The sequence below is a fragment of the Zonotrichia leucophrys genome, chromosome 2 (assembly GCF_028769735.1).
Source record: "Zonotrichia leucophrys gambelii isolate GWCS_2022_RI chromosome 2, RI_Zleu_2.0, whole genome shotgun sequence".
Classification (NCBI taxonomy): Eukaryota; Metazoa; Chordata; class Aves; order Passeriformes; family Passerellidae; genus Zonotrichia; species Zonotrichia leucophrys.
In genome coordinates this window covers 122,990,071-123,015,819 of record NC_088171.1, presented here as the reverse complement: position 1 = coordinate 123,015,819, position 25,749 = coordinate 122,990,071, and the positions used below count along the sequence as shown (strand labels likewise).

At 36.6% G+C, this 25,749-nt stretch overlaps 1 protein-coding gene across 4 annotated transcripts in view; it reads right to left on the bottom strand.

Moving 5' to 3' along the window:
* ZFHX4 (zinc finger homeobox 4) overlaps positions 1–25,749 on the bottom strand; it is a 149,519-nt gene that overhangs the window by 19,122 nt on the left and 104,648 nt on the right. For 3 of the 4 annotated variants that reach the window (XM_064706247.1, XM_064706250.1, XM_064706248.1), the window contains exons 5-6: positions 6,352–6,468; positions 2–132 (exon numbers count right to left, since the gene is read on the bottom strand). In XM_064706247.1, coding sequence (XP_064562317.1) covers positions 2–132; positions 6,352–6,468 — 248 coding nt within the window. The remainder of the gene's footprint in view (position 1; positions 133–6,351; positions 6,469–25,749) is intronic. The other variant, XM_064706249.1, reaches the window with a different exon arrangement.

Genomic DNA, 25,749 nt, shown 5'->3' with positions numbered 1-25,749 from the left:
CCTGCTCATGACAAAATTTATTGTCCTCTGGAGGCTTTGATTTTTTAGCTGCACCATCCTCTTCTTTTGCCAGAAGCTGTTGTGCCCCTACCACAGTGTTGGCTTTTGGTTCCTTCTCTGACGTGACTATTCCTGTTTTGAAAACATAATTTTTGAGAACATGTTTTAAACTTAAAAATATCCTGGTTTACAAAGAGGCTCTGACTTCAAAGGGCTGTATTGTCTTTGAGGGTCTTTTTTTTGTTTGCTTGCTTGTTTTTTAAACACTGAGAAAAAATAAAGATGAATAAAACAAGTCTGGTAAGCACAAAGGTGAAAATACACTTTTATTCTTGATACTCTATAAATACATTTAAAAATGGACTCTTCTCTACTGTTTAGATAACCCTAGGTTGCCTTTAAAGATTAATCAATAATGTTCTTTCTTTAGCAGCTCAGTATGAATTTGTCTATTACATTAAAACAAATCAGCTTTTGCTTAAAAAGCCTGTTTTCCCAATAATTAATTTGCTGCTGTTTAATTACCCTCTCTCTTTTCTAAACTGTCTGAGCAATATGATTATTGTGCTGTTTTGATAACTCCTGCCTGGTTACTATTCTGAAGCTAAATATAGCGAGGCTTTAAAAGAAATACTGTGGAGAATAGGATTTCAGAGCTAACTTAATATTAATTATATAGAAAGATCAGTCATTTGGGATTGCTTTAGATGTTTACACTGTGAATTTTTATAGTCTGGCATTTGTGATCAAAACCAGAATATAATTGTTTACTATAGATAGTTGTACTATTAAGTATTAAATACTATATTTAATATTATGCCTGAGCTAGCTGTGTAATGCGGCCCAGTCTTGCACACATCAAAGAAAAGAGTGCAATTCTAATTTCCCAGTCCATCAGAAAATTCTTTCCAGCGTCAATTTGCCAGATAATCTCTTCTGCTAGGCTGGATATTACAAGAGCATTGGGTAGGCATGTCACATACATCTCACGACAAACACAAAACCTCATTTACCAACCATTCCAATCTCATCATAGTGCGGCATCATCTGACCTTTTTTCTGCTGTTTATTATGAGTATTTCTAATTTTAACTTTCAATTTTCACCATCTTCCAGTCAATTTGCAACTAAATTATTTCCAGGGTGAGGACACTATCACTGGACACTGGGTGCAAATACATCTTGAAATGCAATGAAGCTAAACCATTGATTGCTATCAGACCCAACGTAAATATATAGTCCAGGGGTAATCTGATTGTATGCTGTGCATGAAGATTTATCTTGATTTTTTTCAATCCACATAAGGTTCATATAAATGAACAAATTGCACCTCATTGCACAATAACCTAGGATTAATATAAAAATAAGGTCATGGACATTTTGGCAACAAAGTAAATAAGAACAAAGGAAACACAAACTCAAGAACTTTTTATTATCATTATTTTCATATAGACTTTGTGCAATATTTGATCTTACACAACATTAAAGAGAAGGAAAATAAGAGAACAGTTTTCAAGGTAAACACCAAATCCTCATGGTAAAATAATGACTAATTGAAAACTGAATCATACAGGGACATTTTCTGAAGGGCACTTAAAAAAAAAAAACAACAACAACAAGCATAAAACAAGTTTTATGTCTTACACCTTAATGATAATTTCCCCACACATTGACTTTCATTTCTAAGTTTGATGTAATTTAGGCCAGTAATTTTTGCATGTTCTAGCCCAAATTAAAGCTTATTCCTGCCATATTTCCCTATTTATATATTCATCAATTCATCATCATATGTTTATCATCTGAACAAGTCCCTTTTTGGAGCCTCCTGAATTTTTGCACTCTCAGGAGCAGATCTTGGAGGCCTCTTTTAGACTGCTCAGTCACTGTTGGGCCAACAACCCAAAGGGCGACCTATGCTAAAAGGTAAAATCTACGTGATGAAATCACATAGGGCACCATTTTATTACTCACTTTGCTTTATGACTATTAATAGAGTACTCTCTGGCCTATTTGTATTTACATATTATTTAAGTATCTTAACTGTGAGAATTATGGGAAATAAAAAAGTGACATACTATGTATTAAGAGAGAAAGGTTGTGTCTGGGTTTTTTAGAAAAACAGATTGAAATTATTTGAAATTATTACCCTCTTTTTATTTCCAACTGTCAAAAACATCTCTACTGTTTCTTTCTTTACAATATGTCACTTTTAAGATATCCTTTTTAAAGACAAATGGGTCAGAACCTCAGTTGATGCAAACAGCCATTGTTATACAGGCAGCTGAATATAAAAACAAAATGGAAATATTCTGCCTTCTCTTCCCCTCATCACACTAGATTGTTTTCAACTAGTTGTTACAGAAATTACAAACCAAGTTCTCCTTCAAAATTTACTTGTGAAAATGCATCTAACTGTGTTTTGGTGCTGCTAGTGAAATTTATCTTGAAGTGCACTCTGTGTGTGCCTGGGCACACACAAGGTTAATATTACACATCATCTTCCACCACAGGATGGAATAACTTAATTACTTCAAAGGGCCTATAATAATCATGAAACACATAGTTCTTGTTTCTATAAAAACAAGGGGGGGTTTTTGGTTAAATTTCTTTTGCGGTTAATATAATAAAACAGTGGAGTTATAAAACACTGTGCTGGGGTCAATAAATGCATAACAAAGCACAGCTTTTTACAATGTTTACTATGATATTTATATAAACTGTCAAAGTTTACAGAGGCTTTGTTGTTTTTGTTGTCGTTCGGCTCTGGATTCATTCAACCTCAAGCACTGTTATTTCTTATATGACTGAAGTTGCATCTGGCCAATAGTAATGTAACTGATTCTGGGACTTATGGTGAGCTTTAAAGCAAAGAAAAAGGGTGCTTGATTTTGCCCTCTGGCACAGGGGAGTCACTTGCCCCTGCACATGGAGAAGACCAGAGTCCCCAAGCCACAGTGAACATGACAAAAGCAGAGTTCAACTTCTTATCCAATGGTCGAGCTACTAGCACTCCGTTCCTTGTCTCGCTGTATCAATGCTCTGCTTTCCACGTTCAATTCACATTTTTAAGGAGCTTTGGTAGAAAAGCTGTAAACACCTCTGGTCTTCTAGAAAGGGTATTAAAGGAGGAGGGAAATAGAAGGGAAAATACCCTGGTTTTCAGCATACTGTGTGCACTCTTTTCATAGCTACATGTTCCACTGCCATGCCATTCTTACCAGGCAGTTGTAGTAAAAAACTAAATCCAGTTGTTATCCATGTTTTAAGTACTAACTTTTTATTCTTGAGACACATTATTTGTAGGTTTGTTTTTTTTTAAATTGTGAAATACATCAGAAATTCTTTTTATAATACAAAATACACATCTTATTTTAGATTAATAATGCAATTTCAATACATTTAGCTCAAAAAGTAAGTTTAATTATAAATAAGTGCCATGAAATAGACTAGGCAATGATTGCCTGTCAGTATCAGAATTACTTAACTTGTGTAGGATTGCTAATATAAAAATGACACAATTTACTGCAATTCAGATGTCATCACCTTTCCAATATATGTTGAAGCCCCAAAATAAAAATATTTGTGTGACTAACAAGAAGGAGAAGTTAATAAAGTACATATACTAGTAAGAAAAATAATCCTGGAAAAGCCATGATAAAACCACTATTTTCTTATTTATAAATCTTTGTATTTGATAAAGATTGCATAATTTAAGACTTCTGACACATCAGATGATGTTATTCAGACTCAAAATAATTCTAAAATTATAATTACTGGTAGAGTATTCTTTCTAATTAGAGTAGAATGAAAGGATAATTTTCATTGCAATAATGAAGGTTAATTTCCATCCTTCCTCATGTTTACTACCTTATTAAAAAGTGCTCCCCTTAGCCATGGCAGAGACATATTACATTTTCAATGCAAATGTATTAATCTGGATAAATTCCATATTAATTCTTGCACTGCATAGAGCTGTAATTTGGATTATAATTAATCTAAAGTGGCACTAGATTTAAATGACAATATAAATGAGGCATTAGTAGGCTTTTCTATTCTGAATGAATATTCAACAAATATAACTTGCATATTGCCAAGTCGCATTTTGAAAGCTCTTCTCCTTGAGATAAGGTAAGCAACGCAGCACAACAGCTTACACAAACACACTGTTACTAAATACATGTTAATCCTTTCTTGTCTAATAGATTCTATGCTAAAGAAGGGTCACACCACTTTCCTGTCTAACTTGTTAGTATTGTGATTAATTTATTGGTTTTCCTGAGATTTCTTTGGCAAGACTTGCAACACTCAATTCATGAGAAAACCCAAATTAACATTCAATTATACAGAAGCAGTTATGCAGTCATTAGAAATACTTGTCAGCTCAGTGAAAATTAAGATGATGGTCGGAATGTTACATATGTAGAATTAATTTAGATTAGGAAAATAAAATTCTCCAAAAGATTCAGGATTTTACAGTAAAAACTATTTTCTGCAAAGCACAAAGGCAATCATGTATTTCAGCCATTGTTTTTATATGAATCTTACTGCAAAGTTATTTGTGTAATTGCTGGCACGGGAATGCAGAACAATCATGCTGGTTTTTTGTAGTGCACCCAGTAGGCATCTAGATATAGGTTTGTCCTAATTAAACTTGGCCCTTATGAGTGGCTAATCCTGATGGAATTTTGAGAATTCCCCTTCAGTATTTTTTTTCTAGATTCCATTTTCTTCTTTTTTCTATTTTTTTCTCTTTTTTTTTTTTTTTTTTTTTTTTTTTTTTTCTGGAGCTTTAATACCATATTCTTTCCTAAACAACTATAAATGGACCAGCCTAAGAAAAAGAGAGGGCTGCTATATTCCCTGAAGTGGTTCATATTGTCCCCTAGACGAGGCGTATGGCAGGAAATGCAGGCTGCAAGTGGCTGTCACCCATCTCCTGGGGAGTGTCCAGGCCAGCCCCTGAGGAGATTGCAGAGCAGGACTTGTGACAGCCTGGGAGCATGGCTTTACTGCACTGCAGACGGGTCTGACCAAGTCAGAGAGCCAGCCAAGGGGAATATATATTTTAAACCACAACACAGCTTCTTGCTCAACATCATCCTTGTCATCATCGGCCTTCCCTCAGTCTCTTGATCTCAAAAAATAAAGTGACTGAAGAGCAGCCGAGGTTGTAAACTGTGATGGGTACTGACCTTAGCCCATCAACAAGCAAACTTAAAGGAAGCTTTAATCTTTAAGTCAGTCTTCTGAACTGACTTGGCATAGAAAGTGCCATTTATAATTTTTTTTTGAAAATAAATTCAAAAATGTTTAATATGTAAAGAGGAAATTGTAGTATAGGTGAATTTGGGTGTAAAGGAACTCAGATGTAAAATGATATTTTTTCTACAACTATATGTCTTTATGGATAACACAACCTCCTTTGTATGCTGCTGTCATCAGCATACAAGGAAAAGATATATGACTACCTGAAACTAATAGGCTTCAACCTGTTTCAGCACTTCTTCTGCTTCAGTGAATCCAACATAATGTAACTAGGTATAGCGTGCGGCAAAAGTAGCCAATGTAATATTCATTGTGACCATAGATTTCCATCTCATACATAAAAAGCATGGGTGAAGTCACATATTTGCCAAATCAAACACAGAAAAAGCCTTGGGTATCTACACCAGATGCTGGCCCTAGGTTTGTTTGTGCACAAGTAAATGTCATGACATAGAGGTTTTGTTTTCAAAGACAGTAGCTTTCATTACTGGGCTTTGTCTATTCCAGGAGATCAAAATTACCCAACCCATAATCCGTTTTCAATGATATTTCCTCTTTCTTAGGCTGAATCATCTGTAAACTTTTTCACTGGATTTTGTGTATTTTTTTGTAAATGCCTCAAATAAATGCCTAGGAAGAGGCCAAATTCTTGGGAGTAACTAATCTGTGAGCAAGAGCAAAAAATAATAACAAAAAAGCCCCACATTCTTTGGGTTAAAAGGGGGGCAAAACCTGATTGAAGAAAAAATTCAAGTGGTACCTAATCCTATGCTTATGAAAAATTAATATGCCATCAGAGGAATCACAAGTACAGCAAAGATTAATGAAAGGCGCTTAAAAAATTACAAGCACACAAACTGATTTGATTAAAAAATAATCTCACTGGTCGTCCTGTAATATTCTTCAACTTATCCGCATCTATCCTGTCAGATGGTTATGATTAAAAATAGGTCAATGGGAGGCTACTGATAGAAATCACATGCAAAATGCACATGCAATGAATAGTAGTGGGACTGTCCAGACAGTTTAAAATGAAAGAGCATTTCATAAGTTAAAAAAGGGGGAAAACAAAATTCTAGCATCTTACCAGAGTCTTTACTAGATTTTTTGCCTTCACTATTGTCTCTCTCACTTGAGTCTTTATCATCAGCCACAGCCACTGATGTACTTTTAGCAGACCCTTCTGTGTCTTCACCTTGTTCTTCTGTGGACAAACACAGAAAAAATCTCAGGAAAGGAACACAGTGACCAGTTAACAGCAGTTAAAAAATATGTCCTGTAACAAGAACAGCACTAACAGAAGGTGGCAAAATAGGGGGGAAGAAGGGTTGGGGGGAAGAAAAGGGAAAGAACAATGCTTTAAAGATGTTGGATATTAATTCTAAAAAATTTGCAATATTTCAAAATCTGACTGTGTCTTTAGAAGAGTACCTGCTCTCCCCCAATGTGACAGATTTAAAGCCTGTCATTTTGTATTCTTTGGCTAGAAATGATTTGTGTTAAAATGCATGCACATGCATGCACACACACACATACACACACACATACACCCCCCACAGGCTGGAACAAAAGCAAGCACATGTAAAAATGCATCTTGGAGCCAAAAAAAAAAAAAAAAAAAAAAAAAAAGGGAGATCTCAAATATAAATCCTATTAGTGCAGCAGTATCCCGCTAATTGCAGTAAGTAAGTATTAGGTATTAGGTACTGTATTAAATATAAACCTCTGGCTTTGCGGGAGAAGTCTCAAATTTTGTCTCCAGGGGGAGCCATTCAGGATAAATGATGCAACTTGGTGTACGGCTTCTGAGGAAGCAGCATTACCCACACCTCACTTACGTGTTCACACCAGCTAGATTACATGGAAATCTTCACAGTAACTCAAGCCCATTTAATTATTCGGTAAATCTTAGCTATGCTGCTACTGGTGGATTAATCTGTTTATGCAGTTAGCTTCTATGCTGGGGCTGTGTAGCACTAATCCGTGAAAGGCCCACTGTTCCTTTTCATCCTGTGATCATTTGTCTCTCACTGTGCTGATGTCACATTTTAATGAATTTTTAGCAATCTGAGTAATGCCAGATAACCAGACTTGCAACTCCCTACAGCACAGCATGCTGTTTTCATTGCAGCACACACACACACACAAAAATAAAAATCATATTTCCCCGTTCAGGTAGGAATTATATAAATTAGGAGGTGAACGTAAAATGGGATTCGAAGCACCAGGCCGCTCGATTTCATAAAATCTTTAATGACCATATAAATTAACCCTGGAAAGGCAAAAGGTCACAGACACACATTTGCATACACTCTTCTATTCACTTTTGATAAGCAGAGCTTTTATGCAGGGAACATGATACAATTAACCCTTCAGGAACCATACAAAATGCAGCTACCGACATTTTAAGTGTCAAGCATTAACTGAAAATTACACACTGCATAAAATTTTCATTGTAAATGCTATAGTGATTGAAAGGGGAAATAGTGGCCCTCTTCGCACCCCATGTTTTATTAATAACATTCTGACAGCCGAATGAAATATCCTCTGTCATATGTAGCAGCTGAGCACAAAAAAATTGCTGCCTATTGCCTTACTGCCAGCCATACACTGAAACCCTATGCCTAGGCAAACAGCCCCTCAGATCGATGTGGCAAACCTATTCGATTCTCAACTCTCTACGAAACCTTTTGTAAATCGGAAGAGAAAAACACAGCTGCAATTTTGGAAACCAACCTTCTCTCCCAGCCAAAAAAAAAAAAAAAATCCTGACCACAGATCAATGTGTTTTGCATTGACATGGAAATACAATAGGTTAGGACTAAGCATGTGTGTCCACTTTCTGGAACAATGCAGGGAGAAAGATGGTCCCTCTTTTAAAAATAATTTCATAATAAAAAAAAAAAAATCCATGCGAATGGGAAGCCCACTCATGCTGTGTGAGCGCTCTTGTCCCACGCCGATAGCTAATCACACATGGCAGGGATCCCCGCGCAGCCGGAGCACGGCTGGGTGGTGGGAGCGCCTCGGGATGCTGCGCGCCTCTGATCCCGCCTGGCAAGGGCTGTGCCGGCGCTGGGCACGCACACACCAGGCTCCTACCCCGGGTCGGGCCCCGTGGCCTCACGGAGCCGATGGCAATCCCTTTTTGACTCATCCTTGGGAATGGACGCATTGCTTCTTTTACTAGATTTACTGGCCCAATCCCCCTGGGTTGGAAAATGAAGTGTCAAAGTGCTACTGAGTGTCCTTATCTTGAGGGGACATAAAATTGTAAGGGCTATCGTGGCACACATTAATAAAACATTGTGTGCGTGTCAGGCAAAGAGAAAGAAAATTATGAAGGTACTAAAAGAAAAGCTACAGTATCATCTGGGTCTCATCAGACAATTTTTGCAGGGTGCTCTCCTGTTTTTCTGGTATGTGTTTTAAGTGTGAGAGAAATTCCCAGACATGTTCTCCTATACATCATCGTGGTGTCTGACCTCAGCCTGACCCTGGCAACAGTTTGAGAAATCTGAATGTGAACAAAGACTCTGTGTCAGCAGCAGGGAGAGATTGCGGGATAGACTTTCCCCATCAACTTAATCGCAAACAGCAGTTCTGAGGCCATAACTTTACAGGGCTGCACCAAGCCACAAACACATAACCTTTAGAGGTGAAACTGCCCCTCGCTCCCCACCCCCCCTTCTGTGATTTTTCTCAGTCTTGTGGTGCTCCCTTTGATGTAGCAAGGCAATTAGCTGTAATGTTCAAGTACTGCAGACCTGTTTTATGGTTTGGAAGGTGAGAGCTGTTTATTACAGGTAGGCTCCTGGGGGCCATAAAGGCTTTGCAAATTTTTAATCATGCAAAAAACTAATCAAAATGTAACTTATACACACCATAAAAATTAATATCATTATTATGCATGGTATAAATTGCCTGCCTTGGCTTTCAATGGCACTCCCTTCTAGAAAATACATTTGGCATTCATTTCAGAAATATGTATGGCATTCACTTCAGAAGTAAATTTCATCGACAGAAATGATAATTTCCTTCAAAATTATGGAAAGGTTGTCTGAGACTCGCACTGTCACGACATATATCAAAGGGACAAGATGGAAATAAAACAGCTCTAACTTAAAAGCAGTTAGCAAATTACAAAAAATGCTGAAGACCTTTTGTCAGAACAGATATTGAGGAAATGTAACTATCAAAGACATTACATTCCTATGCGAGAACGCAACAAATATTTTTTTTTAGCAACATTTTTGTTCTTACTACATGTGCCAACCAACAAGAATACCATGCAGAAATCAAAATTGGATGGCCCCTACTCAATGACACAAAATATGAAGTATTATGTATTGACAAAATACAGTACGATTGTGCTACAGATTTCAGAATTAAGTTCCAACATTCTGTTTTAAATTTACAAGAGTCCTGCCTATATACATTTACAAATGTCAGCTTTGAAAATGAATAGAGCACCCGATTCAAATGCACTTTAATGGCTTTAATAACACTTACTATTGCAATATGATATTTTATTCACACCTGTTTTTATTTTGTCCAAATGTTGAAAATTTCTTTTGATGTTGGATGTCTTGAATTTAGCCATTATCAACCTTTTGCCTTACAATTGACTTAGAATTAAACATAAAAATTAGGTTAGCAGCATTCTGCACATAAACTGTGAAATAAGGAAAAATGAAAAATTGTTGTGTCAGAGGTAACATTAATCAGTTGATATTGTACATTCCATATTTTATGTCACATAATTTAGTATTTTAATCTACACACAGGTCTAATTCTGTACTGATTTTATGAAGTAAGACCCTTGTGATTTTCCTCAGTCCAATGAAGTCAAGATGTGTGAAGATTTCAATTGCAAAATCCAGGCCTCGGCCAAAGCTGATTAGCAGGTACCAGCAAAAAAATTAGATAAATATTCATACATACGTTAGGAGGTGACTTATGGAGGTTTGATTTAAGGAACAGATACATACACCACAAACAAGGGAAGGTATGCAGGAAAGTGTAAAGACCAGGATGAGTAGAAACAATCTTCTCACCTTTAATTTAAATGCATTGTGATAATCACAGGGGCAATCGCCTTTCCCTGTGTTTTATCAGAGAAGTTTCCCTACTGATAAGCAACACTGGGAGTCTGTCCTCTAGTCTGTTTAAAAAAGCATATCATTTTCAGGGGTTGATTTTGGTTCATTTGGGGTTTTGTACATCATTGATATATAAATTAACAGCCAGTAGTTCCTGTTTTGATCCTGGATTATTTTGTTGTTGTTGTTGTTGGTATCCCTTTTGCCCTCTACAAATTGCAAGTAATTTCCTAAATAAGGATGATCTACTGGTTGTGGGTGAGTAATTGTGGTTATGAGAGAGAAAACAAGATTAAGCAAGTGTTTGTGGCTGAGGGCCGGATGGATGGGGAACAAATAAATCAATCGACTGAAGTCGTAAGCAAATAAATATGAAATGAGAGAGAGATTTAAAAAAAAATGTGTTTTTTTTTACTGAATATATTCAATTAGTAGCTGAATCTAAGGTACCCATAAATGTTCAGCACAGGTGTATCCTAGGTTCAACCAGTAGAGTGAATAGCTTATTAACCATCCAGATAAGAAGGTAACCACTAGTAAAGGATAATAGTAGGGTTTAGATTGGAGGGATGGACAGACAACGGATAATGGAGGAAAAGGAGAAACAATGGAAAACAAAGAAAAACCCACAGACTACACAAAAGAAGCAAAAGTTAAGTAAAAGCAGACCTTGTGGACTGCCTTCTGGGCTATCCTACTTAAGCTACTTTGCCGATAAACTCTTTCTGACTCCTGCATTGTCATTTATTCATCCAAATATTCCAGAAAGTATCTGTTCTATATTCTGGCTGGCCTTGCAGAGGATGACTGAGGAAAGGGATGCCTCACTCATTCAGGATCTTGACTGCATCCTCTAGTGGTCATATTTCATCTTCAAACAGGATTTCTAATTTCTCCTTTAGGGACTCGGGGTGAATAAAGGCACCAACCCGTTAATAACTTTCTAATCACTGTGTTATGTTCAGAACTAGAGCTCTTAGAAAGCTGAACTTCCCACAAACAAGCCTATAATTAAGTGGAGATCATCATATTGACCAGAAAGTGCTAACTGGCAGTTATTATCAAATTGTATCATTTTGTTTTGTGGTGCATCATTTGAATTTTTATGGCAGCCTAATGCTTCTCACTGAAATGTATCAGTGTGCCAGGGGAGGCCGACTGCAAAGCTGGCTGAACAGAGTGTGCTGTGGTGAGTCCTTCCCAAAGAGTGTCACAAATCACACCCACTTTATCCACCCACTCCACCCAGCAGCCTGTACTCCCCACTTGCCACACTCAGCCTCACCCTTCCAGCTGATGGAGGGAGGCGGCTCTCATCTACCCTACCTGGCTTTACTTCTTAGCTCCAGAAGGCAGAAAACATTCACCATCACCAGCTAATCTGCCCAGCACTTCATTATTTCCTAATCTAGTTTATTCTATTCTTTTAAATTATTTTTTAAACTGCAGTCTACTTCCAGCTGCTGGAAAAGGAATGTTCTCCCAGAAGTTTGGAGGGGTGGGGTGTCCTTTCCACTCTGCTGCTGTGTAAGCTCTCCCTCCCTCTCGTTGCTGCCTGGGATTGTCTGCTTTCTAGTCTCCCTCCCGTAGTCTCAGAGCAAATCACGAAAAGAAGAATGTTTTACTCTGATAATAGTGCAAATGTGGAAAAGAATTGTTGGTAAACTTATGCTGAGCCATACTGATTTATCAGAAAATAGGAAAATTTGTGGTTTGTATTTTTGTTGCTTTATTTCTACATTAATATTTTATCAAATATTTTGCAAGGAGCAAAAGAAGCATATGCTGACAAAACCATTAACAGAGAATGTCAGCTATTCAGAATGAAACTCAGAAATGCTTTCCAGATGTGATTGGAGATGTACAGTTAATCATTTATTATGCAGAAAGGGATACTTTTCTTACTTGGCCATCTCTAGAAAGGCATTGAAGCATGAAACTATATTGAGAATAGTCTAACTTTTCCAACTGATCATTACTTTTCTTTTGGCTGCCATTATGGTTCATAGAAAATGCTGTTTCCCCCATCAGCATAAAGCATGAAGAGCACTACCATTGTCTGACTTGAAGACTAATACATTTCCATCAAGGTTATGTAGAAAAGAAAATTAAACCCTCATTGTTAATTCTTATTCAACATGCTGGATATACCCTGTCTAATTTCAGGTATTGCTCTAAGTTTATTCTCTGTGGAGGGAGACACAGATAACTTAAGGGCACAACTCTGACTTTACATAGGTGAATTGCTAATTGCTTCCTTATTGTAGAGGATTTTAAAATGAAGTTTAGTGTTTGGAATGAAGACTTTTCACCTGGGCACTGCTGCTAAACACTGGAAATTAGGTGTGTGAACCTAAGCCTGACCTAAAGTTCAGAAAGTCAAGTAGGGTTTCTCATAACATTCACAAGGGTCCTGGATGTTCATTTCAAGCCAGTGGATAAAAAACACAAAATAATGGATCTTCACAGTATCATTCATTTTACTTTACTTTTTCTATTTTGTTTTTAAATCTGTGTGTTCAATGTCCCTTCAGACACAAACACTTCTACCGTCCCTAATTTCTTGCATTTTTCCTACCTAAGCTGAGTTTTCAACAGATCATGTAAGTGGTGAGTCTCCCATTCACAGTTTCCAGAAAAATCCTTTCTGAGTTTATTTACAAAGAAATCACAATGTTAATTAAGAACTCATTTAAAATGTCATTTAAATGACGTATTTTATTAGTGACTCAGTTTGGAGATTTCTCTCTGAAAAACACTGTAAAATCTTTTTTATTTACCTTGCAGACTTTCTTTCTGAATCATTCACCTCTTTTTGGCTCGCTAACAGTATGTCTCGGAAATTATCTGTAAAGAATTCTGTTAGTGCATATATTTCTTCTTTGTCTTTTGAGAATACTAGAGTAAAAGAATTTATTTTCTTTGCCATCTCCTGATCATTTTGGAATGACTATTCTCTGGTGGTCTAGCAGACCTAATGACTCCTGCAGGCTTTCTATTTCTGAGATACTTTAACAATTCCTGTTTAGCTTTTCTAGGTACCTCCACATATTTTGTCCTCATAGCCAATCTCTACATTCAGTTTTATTAATATCACTTTGGTTGTATTTCCACTTTTAAGGATACTTTCTCTGACCTGAATAAATTCTTGTACTATGTCTTGGAAGGTAGCTAACTACAGCCCTCCCATTTAAACATTCCTCTTTCTTGATGCTACATGTCACAGAACAAAGTAGGTGATAGATTTATACTGAAAAACATTTTTCCTGAACAAAAAACTTTCTGATTTTTTTAAAAATAATATTTACAGAATTATTTGCTGGAGGATTGAGGTGAGGGGGGTGTTCATTTGTTTGTTTTCTACAATTACCTGACAAGTAGTTTATAACATATGTAGCAATCCATGGATTTGGTTTTTTTTTACAAGACTACTTGCTGAAAATATTACTTTAAATTCAGCTTCTTTAACATATGTGTACATGAAGTGGCTCTTGGTTTTGGTTGGGTTTTTTTTTCAGAAAGACAACACAGGTGCTATTTTAGCTTTTCCTCCAACCCAGATCACAATGTTGGAGTGATTTGTAAGAATTTTCACCAAGACATCCACTGAAAATTACTCCAAAAATCTTCTGTAAAAACTGGATTTCCTGGCTCAGCTGGAGCTGTACTATTAAAAATATAGTACACTAACACATGGTCAAACTCCTCTGACAGGAGGAAAAGATAAAAGTCTGCTCATCAAAACCAGTAAAGGTAGTAAAAAACAGCAGTACATTCCTGCTTTCTTGATGTCTCTTAGCCTCTTTTGTTACTGTCTTTCCTTGCTTTCTCAATATTCAGACAACAAACTTTCGTGCAATAACATGACTGTTATGAAGTCTTGTAGAATGTTCCAGTATTAGAGTATTTTTGTGTGCTTGGGATGCATAGCCATAACATCACAAATCTCTATCCCATTTCCACAGTAGCAGGATACTTTCAGTTTCAGTACTTCAGTACTTCAGTGCCTCAATACCTCAACCTGATCTTGCTGCATTTTGAGGTCAGGAATTACACTATACTGTTGATTAATATGAGTCCGCTGCCAAGTTTGTTGGAGACACTTTGATAGCATACTCTGAAGATGAGCAGTTATCACTTGGTTCTCAGCACAATGATGCGTGACTCACGAACACTGAAATAGAGGAGATGGCAGACATAGATTTTCTGAATTCAAAAATGCTGATTACACCCAGGGCCAAGTCAAGCATTTCAGGTCACCCAGTCTTGCTGTAAAGCTACTTGTATCAGAGCAACAAAAGGGCATGATTTGCCTTGGTTTGTATCCACTTTGCTTTTTACTGAACCAGTAGAACATAATGGATAATGTCTTCCATCTTTCCTTTCTTCTTTCCTTCAGTTAAGTTTTTCAATTCTCATTGTCCTGTGTACTGCACTACTCTTACCTTTCCTAAATGTTGATCTAATTTGAATGTTCTTTCTTCCACACACGGTACGTGCCAATTTTCATTGTCAACAATATAATTCTACCTTCCTGGAAGCAGAGGACATCCCTTGCCTATGGACTCCTCACTCACAACTGCCTAATGAGTACAAATCTTCAGTGCCAATCTAGCTAAAGTCCTGAAATGCCTTGAGAGGTGGCTCTGTTGATACCACTGAAAATACCCCAGAGAAAGCTTCTGAACAAGACCTGAACTTAACATTTGTTTTTAATGTCTTTAGAAAAGTAGATAGAAGGACCCATTTGCAAGTGGAATCCAGACTTCCCAGTATACATATGCCTTTTCGTTTGCTTATAGCTTCAAAAAATTTTAAGTGTTTGAGCTGAAATCTGCCGTGCTGAATCTCTGTTGCAGGCTGGATAGCATGTGTTTTTTTAAATTTATTTAATTTCAGCCAAACTGATTAATCTACTTCTAAGAATAGGATTAGGACAAATACATACATTTTGGAAATCTTTAATGTTCCAGTGATTTTAATCTGGAACCCAAAATCTGGCAGACAGGATGATGTCTGGCATGCGGTACATTGGATTAAACTGTCCAAATTCAGCCAAGCAATATGTCTTTTAAAAATTCTACTTACCCATGCTCAGAAAAGCTCCCTGCTCTGAAGAGCTGACATTCTGCTAGGAATCTGTAATCACTGAAGACACTCACACCCCCCACAGTGCTGAGAGCTCACCAAAGTGCACAGGCAGTCACATCCCACCGAGCTTCCACAAACCTCTTCACCCAGTTCCTGTGTGTACTAACCAATGCACATTCCCTCCTCAGACAGGGACTACTACTTAAATAGGGCTTCTAAAATCCAAATTCTCCTGGCAGCTTCCCTGCACAACTAGACTGGAACCACACTGTCCTTACTATGGTAAACTCAATCTTTCCATTATTATTATTAATATTATTGTTGTTGTTGTTATTATTATTATTAGTAGCAGTAGTAATAATAATAATAATAACAATATTAATAGTAATAATTGTAATGGGGGTTGGCAGCTATAGGAGAGCAAAAGCAGCATGTTCTCCCTAGGAACACAGGTTCATAGGTGCTCATAAGTTGGCAGGAGCAAAATTTGCATGGAAGGGAGGTTCTGGGATCAGAGAAAGAACTGGGAAAAAGTAAGCAGAATATGGTCTGAGGAAAAGAACATGAAGGACCAGGAGATGGGGAAGGGAGGAGAAACTGAGGTGAAAATTAGGTTCAAATGAAAAAGAGATAGAAGGCTAGAGAGTAGGACTATAATCAGCCACACACCAAACTACAGCACCAAACTGGACTGCAGGAAATAGACCTGGCTGGGACCAAAAGTAAAAGAAAAAATGCACAGAGAAAATAATAGGTAAAGACAATGATTACTAGGCAGTGAGATTAGAAACTTAATTTAGAAAAATATGGTGTCCCTCACAGCCCAATATTAGATCCCTGATTTTTTGTTGTTATAAATCATCTTCTTGCTTATTGCACTACCTTTGACCAGTGTTTATACATAGAGAAGACAAAAACATTCTGCTACTCTCAGCTGCTGTGCTAGCTTTAGTAAGGGGGTCTGTGTAGCAAATTCAAACTCAGTGATGTTTCATGTGATTTTTAGTAGAGTACTTCATGGTCAATTATTTTTTCCCAGTTTAAGTCTTAAAATCTATGGGGCCGTAGATGCAAATCCTACCCACCCCCTTATGTTTTTAGAGCTATTAATAATATCACAGAAGTAAAATACTTTAATATTTTAAAAAATATTCTTCCCTTCTGACGCAATATTCAATATCTTGATTGCTTGCCTTATGCAAAACTTCTTGCCTCATTCACTGTACAAAACTATTGATACTTATTTAGTGAAAAGCTTTTTTCCTTATGGTTTAACATGAAGCCACATGTTCCACTTACTACATCTCTTCAACTTATTCTGAAAGTCAAATTATTCTTTTCATTATTGACTTCTTATTGCTGCACAAACATTAATGAATTTATCTTCATTATCTCCTAAGAGATGAGTAGGCAATTCTGCAATTTCAGAAAGGGAAGTTATACAGAAATAGAGGTTAAAAAAATCTAACTTGGAGAACCCAGTTCGATACAGATGGGACCCAATTTTTTCAAAGTACATAGCACTATATAGCACTTAATATGCTCAAAGCACAGCACTGATTGCTTTCATTTGCAGCTCTGTGTGTTCAGCACTTATTTAACACTATCGTAGAGCCTCCAATCAAGCACTTAGAAAATGAAGGCCACACAGTTAGTGAACTCCTATGAAAAGGCTGGGTAAGGTGACCTGCTAAGGGAAAAAAAAAAGAACTATCCAGCAGAAACAGATATGGAAGCAAGTTTTTCATTGTCCTAAATATACCACATTATTTCTCTTCACACTCTATGCACAAGGATTGTCCTGCACTAAGTAGGCTAAAGTTTACAGGGATGGTGTGAATAACAGGCTAGCATTTTACTGATTTACTTTACTATACTAGATCCAACTTTCCCAATTTAGGAGTAGTATTAAGACATAGGACTTATGAATTTAGGAATAACACAGGGACTATAGCTGACAAATATCACAGTGAGGCAGATATCTGTTCTAATACTGATGAAATGTAATAATTTTGAGCTGGCAAAAAGTGTTTTCAGACACAATAATCAACTCATATATGTTGTAGTTACAAAAAATACTGTAGCTTCTCTTATGATGGAAAGAGACCAGGAAAGATGAGACACAATTACAACTGGGGAGATGTGCTACATTTGTGAAAATTATTGTTTTCTTTTTGAAACAAGATGTTTTGATCACTTCAGCATAAATTAGTTCCACAGTTATCACTAAGATAAAAAATAGAAAAAAAATAGATATGGAGTTTTAAAAACATTGGCATGGATATTCTTTGTTTGAGTAAAGGTATTCACAGGAGTTGAAATCTTCAGAGGTCATACTACAGAAAAATGGGCTTAAGTGAACACACCACATTGGATTTCCAGAAGTGCTCAGTGTTAATCTCAGCACCCATGGGCTGAAAGCTGAGCAGTTTTGAGAATCTCCACAGTCTCAGAGGAATTAGCAAAACACCACACATCAGGCTCAGAGGATTTTTACCAATGCAAAATAGATGGTCAACACCTGGAGTTTAAGCAGATTTTATGGTCCTCATAAAACATATCCTCCATACACACCAACCTACAAATATATTGAGAAAGTTCCACTCATTTCAAATCATGTGTGCACAAAGCCATGTGTGCTGGGCTTTGAGGTCTGGGGATTATAATAGCCACTCGTTTATAGCAGTATTTCACTTGAAAAGTGGAACATGATGTGAAGCAAGCAGCACATAACTTCCAAAACCAGGAGAAAAAAAAAACCAAAACCCTATGAAGTTTCTTATTATAAGAGCAAGATTAATTTAGGCACCTTCATAAAAAAATAAAATAAATTCTGCTGCTTACTGTATACTTAATCCATGCATCTTTAAAGACTTCTATTTTTAGTCTCATACAGCATCTGAGCATAGAATGTTGAGATATTTTTTAGATATGGGTAAAAGAGCTTGAGTTTGGTTTCTACGTCTTCTATTGATCTGTTTTTAACAAAAAAGAATATGTGAAAATTAAACAAGTGGATTTTAGGCACAGTCCTATCTTTATGTTGCTGACAGAGAGTCAGATTTGCTGATCTGGGAACATTTTTGAGCCACACACATGAAAGACACCAAATGCTTGCATCTGACAAGCATTTCAGATTACTGTGTGAAAATGCAAGATGAAGCAACTTGTGGAGGTGCCACAATTTTCTGTCTAATCACCCCTTTTTTGAGATACACTCCCTTTACTATCCCCAAGAAGCTGGGGCAGATATTCTTTTTCTCTCCAATAGGTACAACATATTCATTTGCCACTCATGGGACTCTTTAAAATGGATTGTGTGGTTAAAAAGCAGTGCTCCAGCTCAATGCACTGCAGGAACTGCATTCAAAATTTTGCTTGCCTGTTTTATTTGCAACTGTCTCTATTCCAAACACACAGGTAGGGCAAGGAAGAGGGGCTTTCTCCTCAGAATTTGTTGTGGAGATGAAATGGGGCATCATCAGTTTCATATCAACACTATTTGTGCAGAAACTTGTCATTATTCTGTCATTTACATTTATCCAGATGCTTTGTGAAAGCTTCCACATCTGGTGAGCACAGCACACTTGACATAGTCAAGACCAGCACAGACAAACATACTTGTTATACTCTCAAATGAGGAGGAAACAGGACGAGACTCTTCATCCAAGGCTTTTTGGAGTTGGTATCTATTTTGAACTGCATGAGACAATGAGGTGGCATTCCTCACTCATTCCCCCATGGGCAGCATACAATTTGTCAGACTAACAAAAGCCATGTTTCAGCTGATGGCTAAGAGGGATCACATGCATGTTTTTGTATCTTCAGAGAATGTCAACCTGGCAGGATGCTAAGCTCAAATGGATTGCATGACTTGTGCCCATTTCAAAATCTATGCATACAAGTACTGCAGGCTGCTTTTGGAGACCATCTCACAAAGTTAATACAAAGATGAACATCATCAAAAAGAGAAAATATTTTCCTCAAATACATACATATATTTACAGAGAAAGAAGAATCAATTGACAAGCTGACTTCAACAGAAACTGAGAACACAAGGACTCAGAAGTGCACAACTTTAAATTTGCTCCTAACTAGGGAAGCTAGATAATTCAACATGAAAAAAGAAACAAAACTAAGCTGAACACTTACATTTCATGGGGTGTACATTCATTTACATGTGTCACAGGGTTAAGTAAAACTATTTTACACTTCTCAAATAAGGAAATTCAGGTATCAGTGTAACAAAAATAAGTTTTACCTTTATTTAACTAAGACATTTAAAGTCAACTTGAAAAATAGAAAGAAAACACTATTTCATCAGGATTTTTTGAGCTATGACAAGCCCATGCATCCTGCATTTCCAAATAAAATAGAAACAGTGTTGGTTAGAAGGTCTATCTGGGGACATGGAATGTATGTCAGCTCTTTCTGAAAAATCAGGTACCTTATCCTTACAAGAAACAAGCTGAAAATGGAATCTGATTCAACTAGATCTTCTTCCTCACAAATTACTCATTGAAAATAATATAAGAAATACCACTTGAGACCACCAGAAATTCAGCATAACTAGGTTTGAACTCAACCCTTAGTTCCTAATTGGGAAAAAAAAAATCAAAGGTGAAAACAAAATTGCTAAATACTTCAAAGGCAACATGCAGGCTCAGCAGCTTTCAATGAATTTGTTCCAGAAGCCGTTGCTGATCAAACTTTAGAGAAGACATATTTCATGTGCGTCTCTTAGTTCTAAATAGAAAAGTTCTCAGTCTTACTGCTGTCATTGATTCCCTCATAGCCAAAAAATGAACTGCTTCTGGAAGCCAAGACCTACTGCTTAGCCCCTAGACAGAGAAGGCAAGTAGGGTGCTTCTGTGGGCTGTTATAGGTGCACATTACTGCTGGCAACAGGAAAGAAATGGCTTGTTTCAGGAATGTATGAAGAGTGGTCAACTTTTGGAACTGTTATGGAAAGGCTCCTGATAGGTGCTATACTCGCAATCTCAGCTTAATAGCTGCGCAAGAACATGGACTTCAAAACAAAGTTCAATAAAATAATGTCATAGTTCTGGGGAAATAAAGAAGAAGAAGAAATAATTTTAAAAACACCAGCACCATTATATATGGCCTAAGCAAATAGAAAGCCTAAAACTCAACCCCAAATATGTTATAATCAGCTCACAATTATCCAGAGTACAAGAGTGGGGTTACTTAAAGCAAAACCATATGAAAACTACACTAAAGAGCACATTGAGTGCATTCACTTTTGAAGTAATTCTCTTATTTCCACTTGTAAACAGCAACCTATGGAATGAAGAAATGGTGTTAAATTGCAGTGAGCACAGCAGACCTGATAGAGCAATATTTATTTTGTGTCACGTGCTCTGTAACTATGGGCAGCAGGCAGTGGTGTGGCAGCAGATGGCTCTGGTTGAGCCACAATCCAGGTAATCAATTCACTGATAGTTCAAATCTGACTTCTTTATAAATATCAGCAATTTTCATGCCCTCTTAGGCTGTTGAATTATGGAATTGAAAACACTTCAAGCCATCAAAAAGACCAAGTTACTCTCCAAAAACCTTCCCCCAATTAAATTCCCTTGGCTGTAACTTAGAATAACTGTAAGCCTTGTAAAAACCCTTTTACTGAATGTCTCCACCTATGGTTTTGCCCTCCAGCTACAAGCATATGAAAGAAAAAGCTGAGAAATGAAGAAGTTGTGAAATTTGATAATTGGGTTAATAATAATAATAAAAATAAACCTTTGAACAATTGAGGACAAAAACATCTTTTATTGGGAAGATGTTTTCTTCCTCAGATGAATTATAGATCAACTCTGTGGAAAACACTGTTTGATAATTATTCTAGGGCTGCTATGATTAAGAAAACAGTACACAGCCTGTTCCATTTTAAAGAGTCCCCACCCTTGCTTAGGCAGAAATGCAGTTACAATAATTTTATGGTACATAAAATGAAAACAGTTGGCCTACCAAGTAACAGCAAATCTGCATATACAGCTTTATAGATGTACAGGATCATTTAAACCCTGCTGTTTCATTTGAATTGTGCTGAATCTTTTTTTATCGTTTCTTCATCTAACCTAATTTTCCTAAACCTCTTATTTAATATTCCTCCTACTGTTTGTTTATTTCTCACTGAAAGAGCACAATAGCAACAGAAATGTTAATTTCATATAAATAAAGGCTAGAACTGGTGCTACATTTTCCAAGAAGTGTGAACTTTCCACTATCTCTTTCGATTACAGCACTTCACGACTTTTCTTTGTTAGGGGAGAATCTAATACGACAAATAATCAGTCATGAAGAATGAAGCAGAACTCTGCTAGTGACTGCTGAGCCCAAATGATGCATTGTACAAGGAAGAAGACAATACAGTAATTCTTTGTAACAGAGGACACCAAAATAACAAGAAGCACACAACACAAGTTCTAAACTATTATAATGAACTCTGGGACTAAAGATCAGATCTTAGGCTTTGATAAAGTTGTTTTCAGCAGCACACAGATGCCTAAAAGATGGTTTAAATGGCTGGGAGGAAAGTTCTGAAATGAAAAGGATGCCCAGTGGCACAGAGCCAATGTAGTTGGTTCATTCAAAGTGGACATTACCAATTCCTATGGGCAGAATAAGGTATTCCAAACAGCCTTAAACTGACCTAAATCACACCAGTTTCAAAAACTTTTTGGGAATGTCTGGAATTTACCGCAGTTAACACCCTCATTTTTAAATGCAGAGTCACACTGGGACATTGGTGCAATTCTGGAGACAAGTACATTTCTCAACACTTATGGTAAAATAATATTAAAATTTTGAAGTTCTCCAAGAGCTGGAAATAGAATAAAGCTTGGTTTGCTATCTACATTTTGAAAATGAGAAAGCAGATCAGACTTTCTTCCAGAATGGAGCTATTAAATCTATTACAGAGGAAGCAAAGTGAAGTTTATAAGAATCTTACCCTCTGAGAATTTCAATGGGTAAAAGCTGTGGAAATTTCACTTTATTGCCACTGTTCCGCCTACCACATGGGAGCACTTGTAATATTGATTAAATTGGACATGGACAGCAGAAAAGTATGTAACATTTAACACAGTCTACAAATGCAAGTAAACAAAACCAGAAATTCCATTTGTTATTGTAGAGGCTAGAAAAATAAGATGGGATGCCCCTTCAATGCCACAGGAAAATGGTAGTGCCTGCGTTTGTGTCAGCTTTTGGGGAAACTGCCATACCTAATGCTTAGTTTCAAGAAACACTACCTTATACCCAAAGCCAGATCACTGTCTTGGAAGCCAGTTGGGAACTTGGACCCTGTCTCCTGACCTGGGCCAGACATCAATAATTCTATCATTACACCCATATTTATGGTTTTATGCTTCAATATTTAGACCTCAAGAAGTTTCATGTGTATTACCTCCCAAACTGAAACTGGTTGAAAGCCAGGTGGATTTCATTCCTTTAATAGATGTTTTTGGCTCCTGGGGGCAATGGGGATTTTTTCGTCCTTGGGGTGCTTTAGTCAGATATCTTGCTCCAGAATATGTGGAGTAAAATTTATGTTGCAGGAAGATGCCATCTTTTGTAGCTGACTATTTGCATTAAAAAAGCTATGACCAACTTTCTGGGGAAATCTTTCCCTTTCTCCTTGCTGAGGAAAGGCTTAATTTTTTTTTGCCTATTCTCAAGTGTCTTTCCAATCACATGAAGGGGATCCCATTTAATTTTTTTTAAATAAAAGTGACTATATTAATGACACTCATACTTTTCACAATATCCATGAACTGATATACTGCTGTTTTGATCGAGACATATTAACTCATTTTCAGAGATCCCTTTTTTCAAAGGCTTTATTCAAAGACTCTTCTAATTCTAGCTTGCCTTAAAATTAATCAATGTGGTGATTCTCTCTGCCATAGCTTATCATTATGTAAGAAACCTAATATTTTCCAAAAAAAGGGTAATGGCTCTTAGTCTATTAATGGTCTTTAGATTATTTTCTATATCACAATTGCTATGCCACTTCTGCAAATGTGCCTAGATTAGCACCACCCACCCTTGGATTCACTCTCTCTTATGAAGTGCTTGACACTTGCACTGCTTTCTCAAGTCTGTTTCTTTAGACCAGTGAATTGGGAGGTGGACCTCTCTCCAATAATTTTGTATGTCTTGCAAATTACAAGCTTAAACAAAATAATTTTACACATTCTAAACAAAACGAAAATCCCATCTTGCCCACATTGCATTGTTTTTCAGATATCAGATCTGTCATGATAGTATTTGAGCTCTATTATCTTTTTGTGTTTTTTAATTAAAACACTCTAACAGTATAGAGTTGTCAGCAAATATATCTAGAAGACTTAAGAGATTCTGTGAAAATAATTTGGAAATCATTATTGGAAACCAAATGATTAAAAACAGCACAACACGTATATCTCCTAATGGCTAATAATATGATAGAAAACCACTATTTGATCATCTCTATTTGTACCTATAACACATTTATTTCACTAGAATCTTAAGGAAATCTAAACATCAGCTTCACTTATTGTTACTTAACCAGCTCAATGAAATAAGGGAAGAGGGACCAACAAATGAACATTTTAGGTTTTGAAGCTTCCAGGATAAAATTATTTGATTTACAGCTACACCTAATATAGCTGAGTAACACAAACACTAATATCCTGTTTCTTACCCTGGATAGCAAATCTTGTACTTAAATCTAGCTCATCTTGAACTAATGCCACTTTATAAAAAGAAGAGGAAGGCTTATCAAATATTATTCAGAAATCTCTGAAAACAGTAAATACCAGCCTTTTATTACAGCTCTGGAACAAAGTCAAAATTCTGCTAAGTTCCTAGTGCAGAGCACAACTAACTGGAAGTCTGGATGTTTCATAAATGAGTTTCACCAAAGGTATCACACACTGAGATTCCAGGCCCATGTGTCATACCCTGAAACATCTGCCACAGAACATAGCATTCTTAATAAATGAGATAAATAGAAGTGTGCACTTAATGAAGTAATCCTGAAAATATATCTGTTCATCCACACAGATGAAAACCTGTTTATAAGTTTGCTTGGTAGGAAAGGAAATTTCTAAGGGTGATTTCTCAGTTCTGTTGAAATACACCTGGGGTATTTCTATGAAAAGTCAATACATGAGTTCAGCAGTGTGGAAATATATATACACCACAAATATTTTGATAAAAAGAAGTTGTGCAATCCTTTGTATCTCCTTATACATAATGATAAAAAAGAAAAGGCATTCAATTTTTTCATATTTAATAACACCTTGAAAAAAAGCCACACATACTTTAGAGTTATGTAATATATTTCCATGTTTTAGTGGAAGGGAAGGTAACTACTTAGAAAATGTAGGTTTGCATTTTTATGCTAAATTAATGCTAATTATATTGCCACTTATACCACATTCACATCCCACTCTTGCAAATTGCTACAAACAATTAAGAGCAAAAATCCATTCAAGTTAACAAAATGACAAGCTTTCTGCTACTTCAGAGTATTTTTAGGCACGGTATGTTCTTAGCCTGAGTTGGTTTTCAGCTGTTCCTGTAATTCACAGCTCCTCAAAATAACCCCATAACTCTCTCTCTCTCTCTTACTTTTTTTCCTTTTTTTTTTTTTTTTTTTTTTTTTACACTGTTTAGTCAGGATGGGGATCTGAACTGTGAGTTTATCCAAACCAATCTCTTTTTAGTGCTTGGGGTTTCTGCTGTGCCAAACCACTTCTGGTGTTTCAAGCAAGGCAATGACAGCATACCTTCTTGTTATTATTTATGCATGGAAGGCCAAACCAAATGCTTGGGTGGGTCGCTGAAGACATGAAGTATGTAGTTTTTTCCATCCACAGGACCCCATTTACATTTAAATGAACTTGCTCCTTGTGAAAGATTGGCTCCAGCAGAGAATACCACATGACCACAGACATTGAAATTAAATCACAATCACAAGGATAGAAGCCACCAACATACTGCTAAAATCAACCTACAACACATATCTGCATAGCCTTAAATATGTCAGTAATAAAAAGAAAATGTTCCATTTAATTTTATAAGATGCATCCCACTATATTTTTTTAATCCATGTGCATAATAAAACACTGCTGCTGAAAGCAAGAGTCAAAAAAGTAAAACACAAAGCTACCTCTGCCATGGCTGGATTTCTCACAAGCAATAGGAAAATTGTCATGTGCAGCTCCAGGCTTTAAATGGATGATTTCTCCTGGCTGATGCTGGAGTGGCACTGACTTGACAAA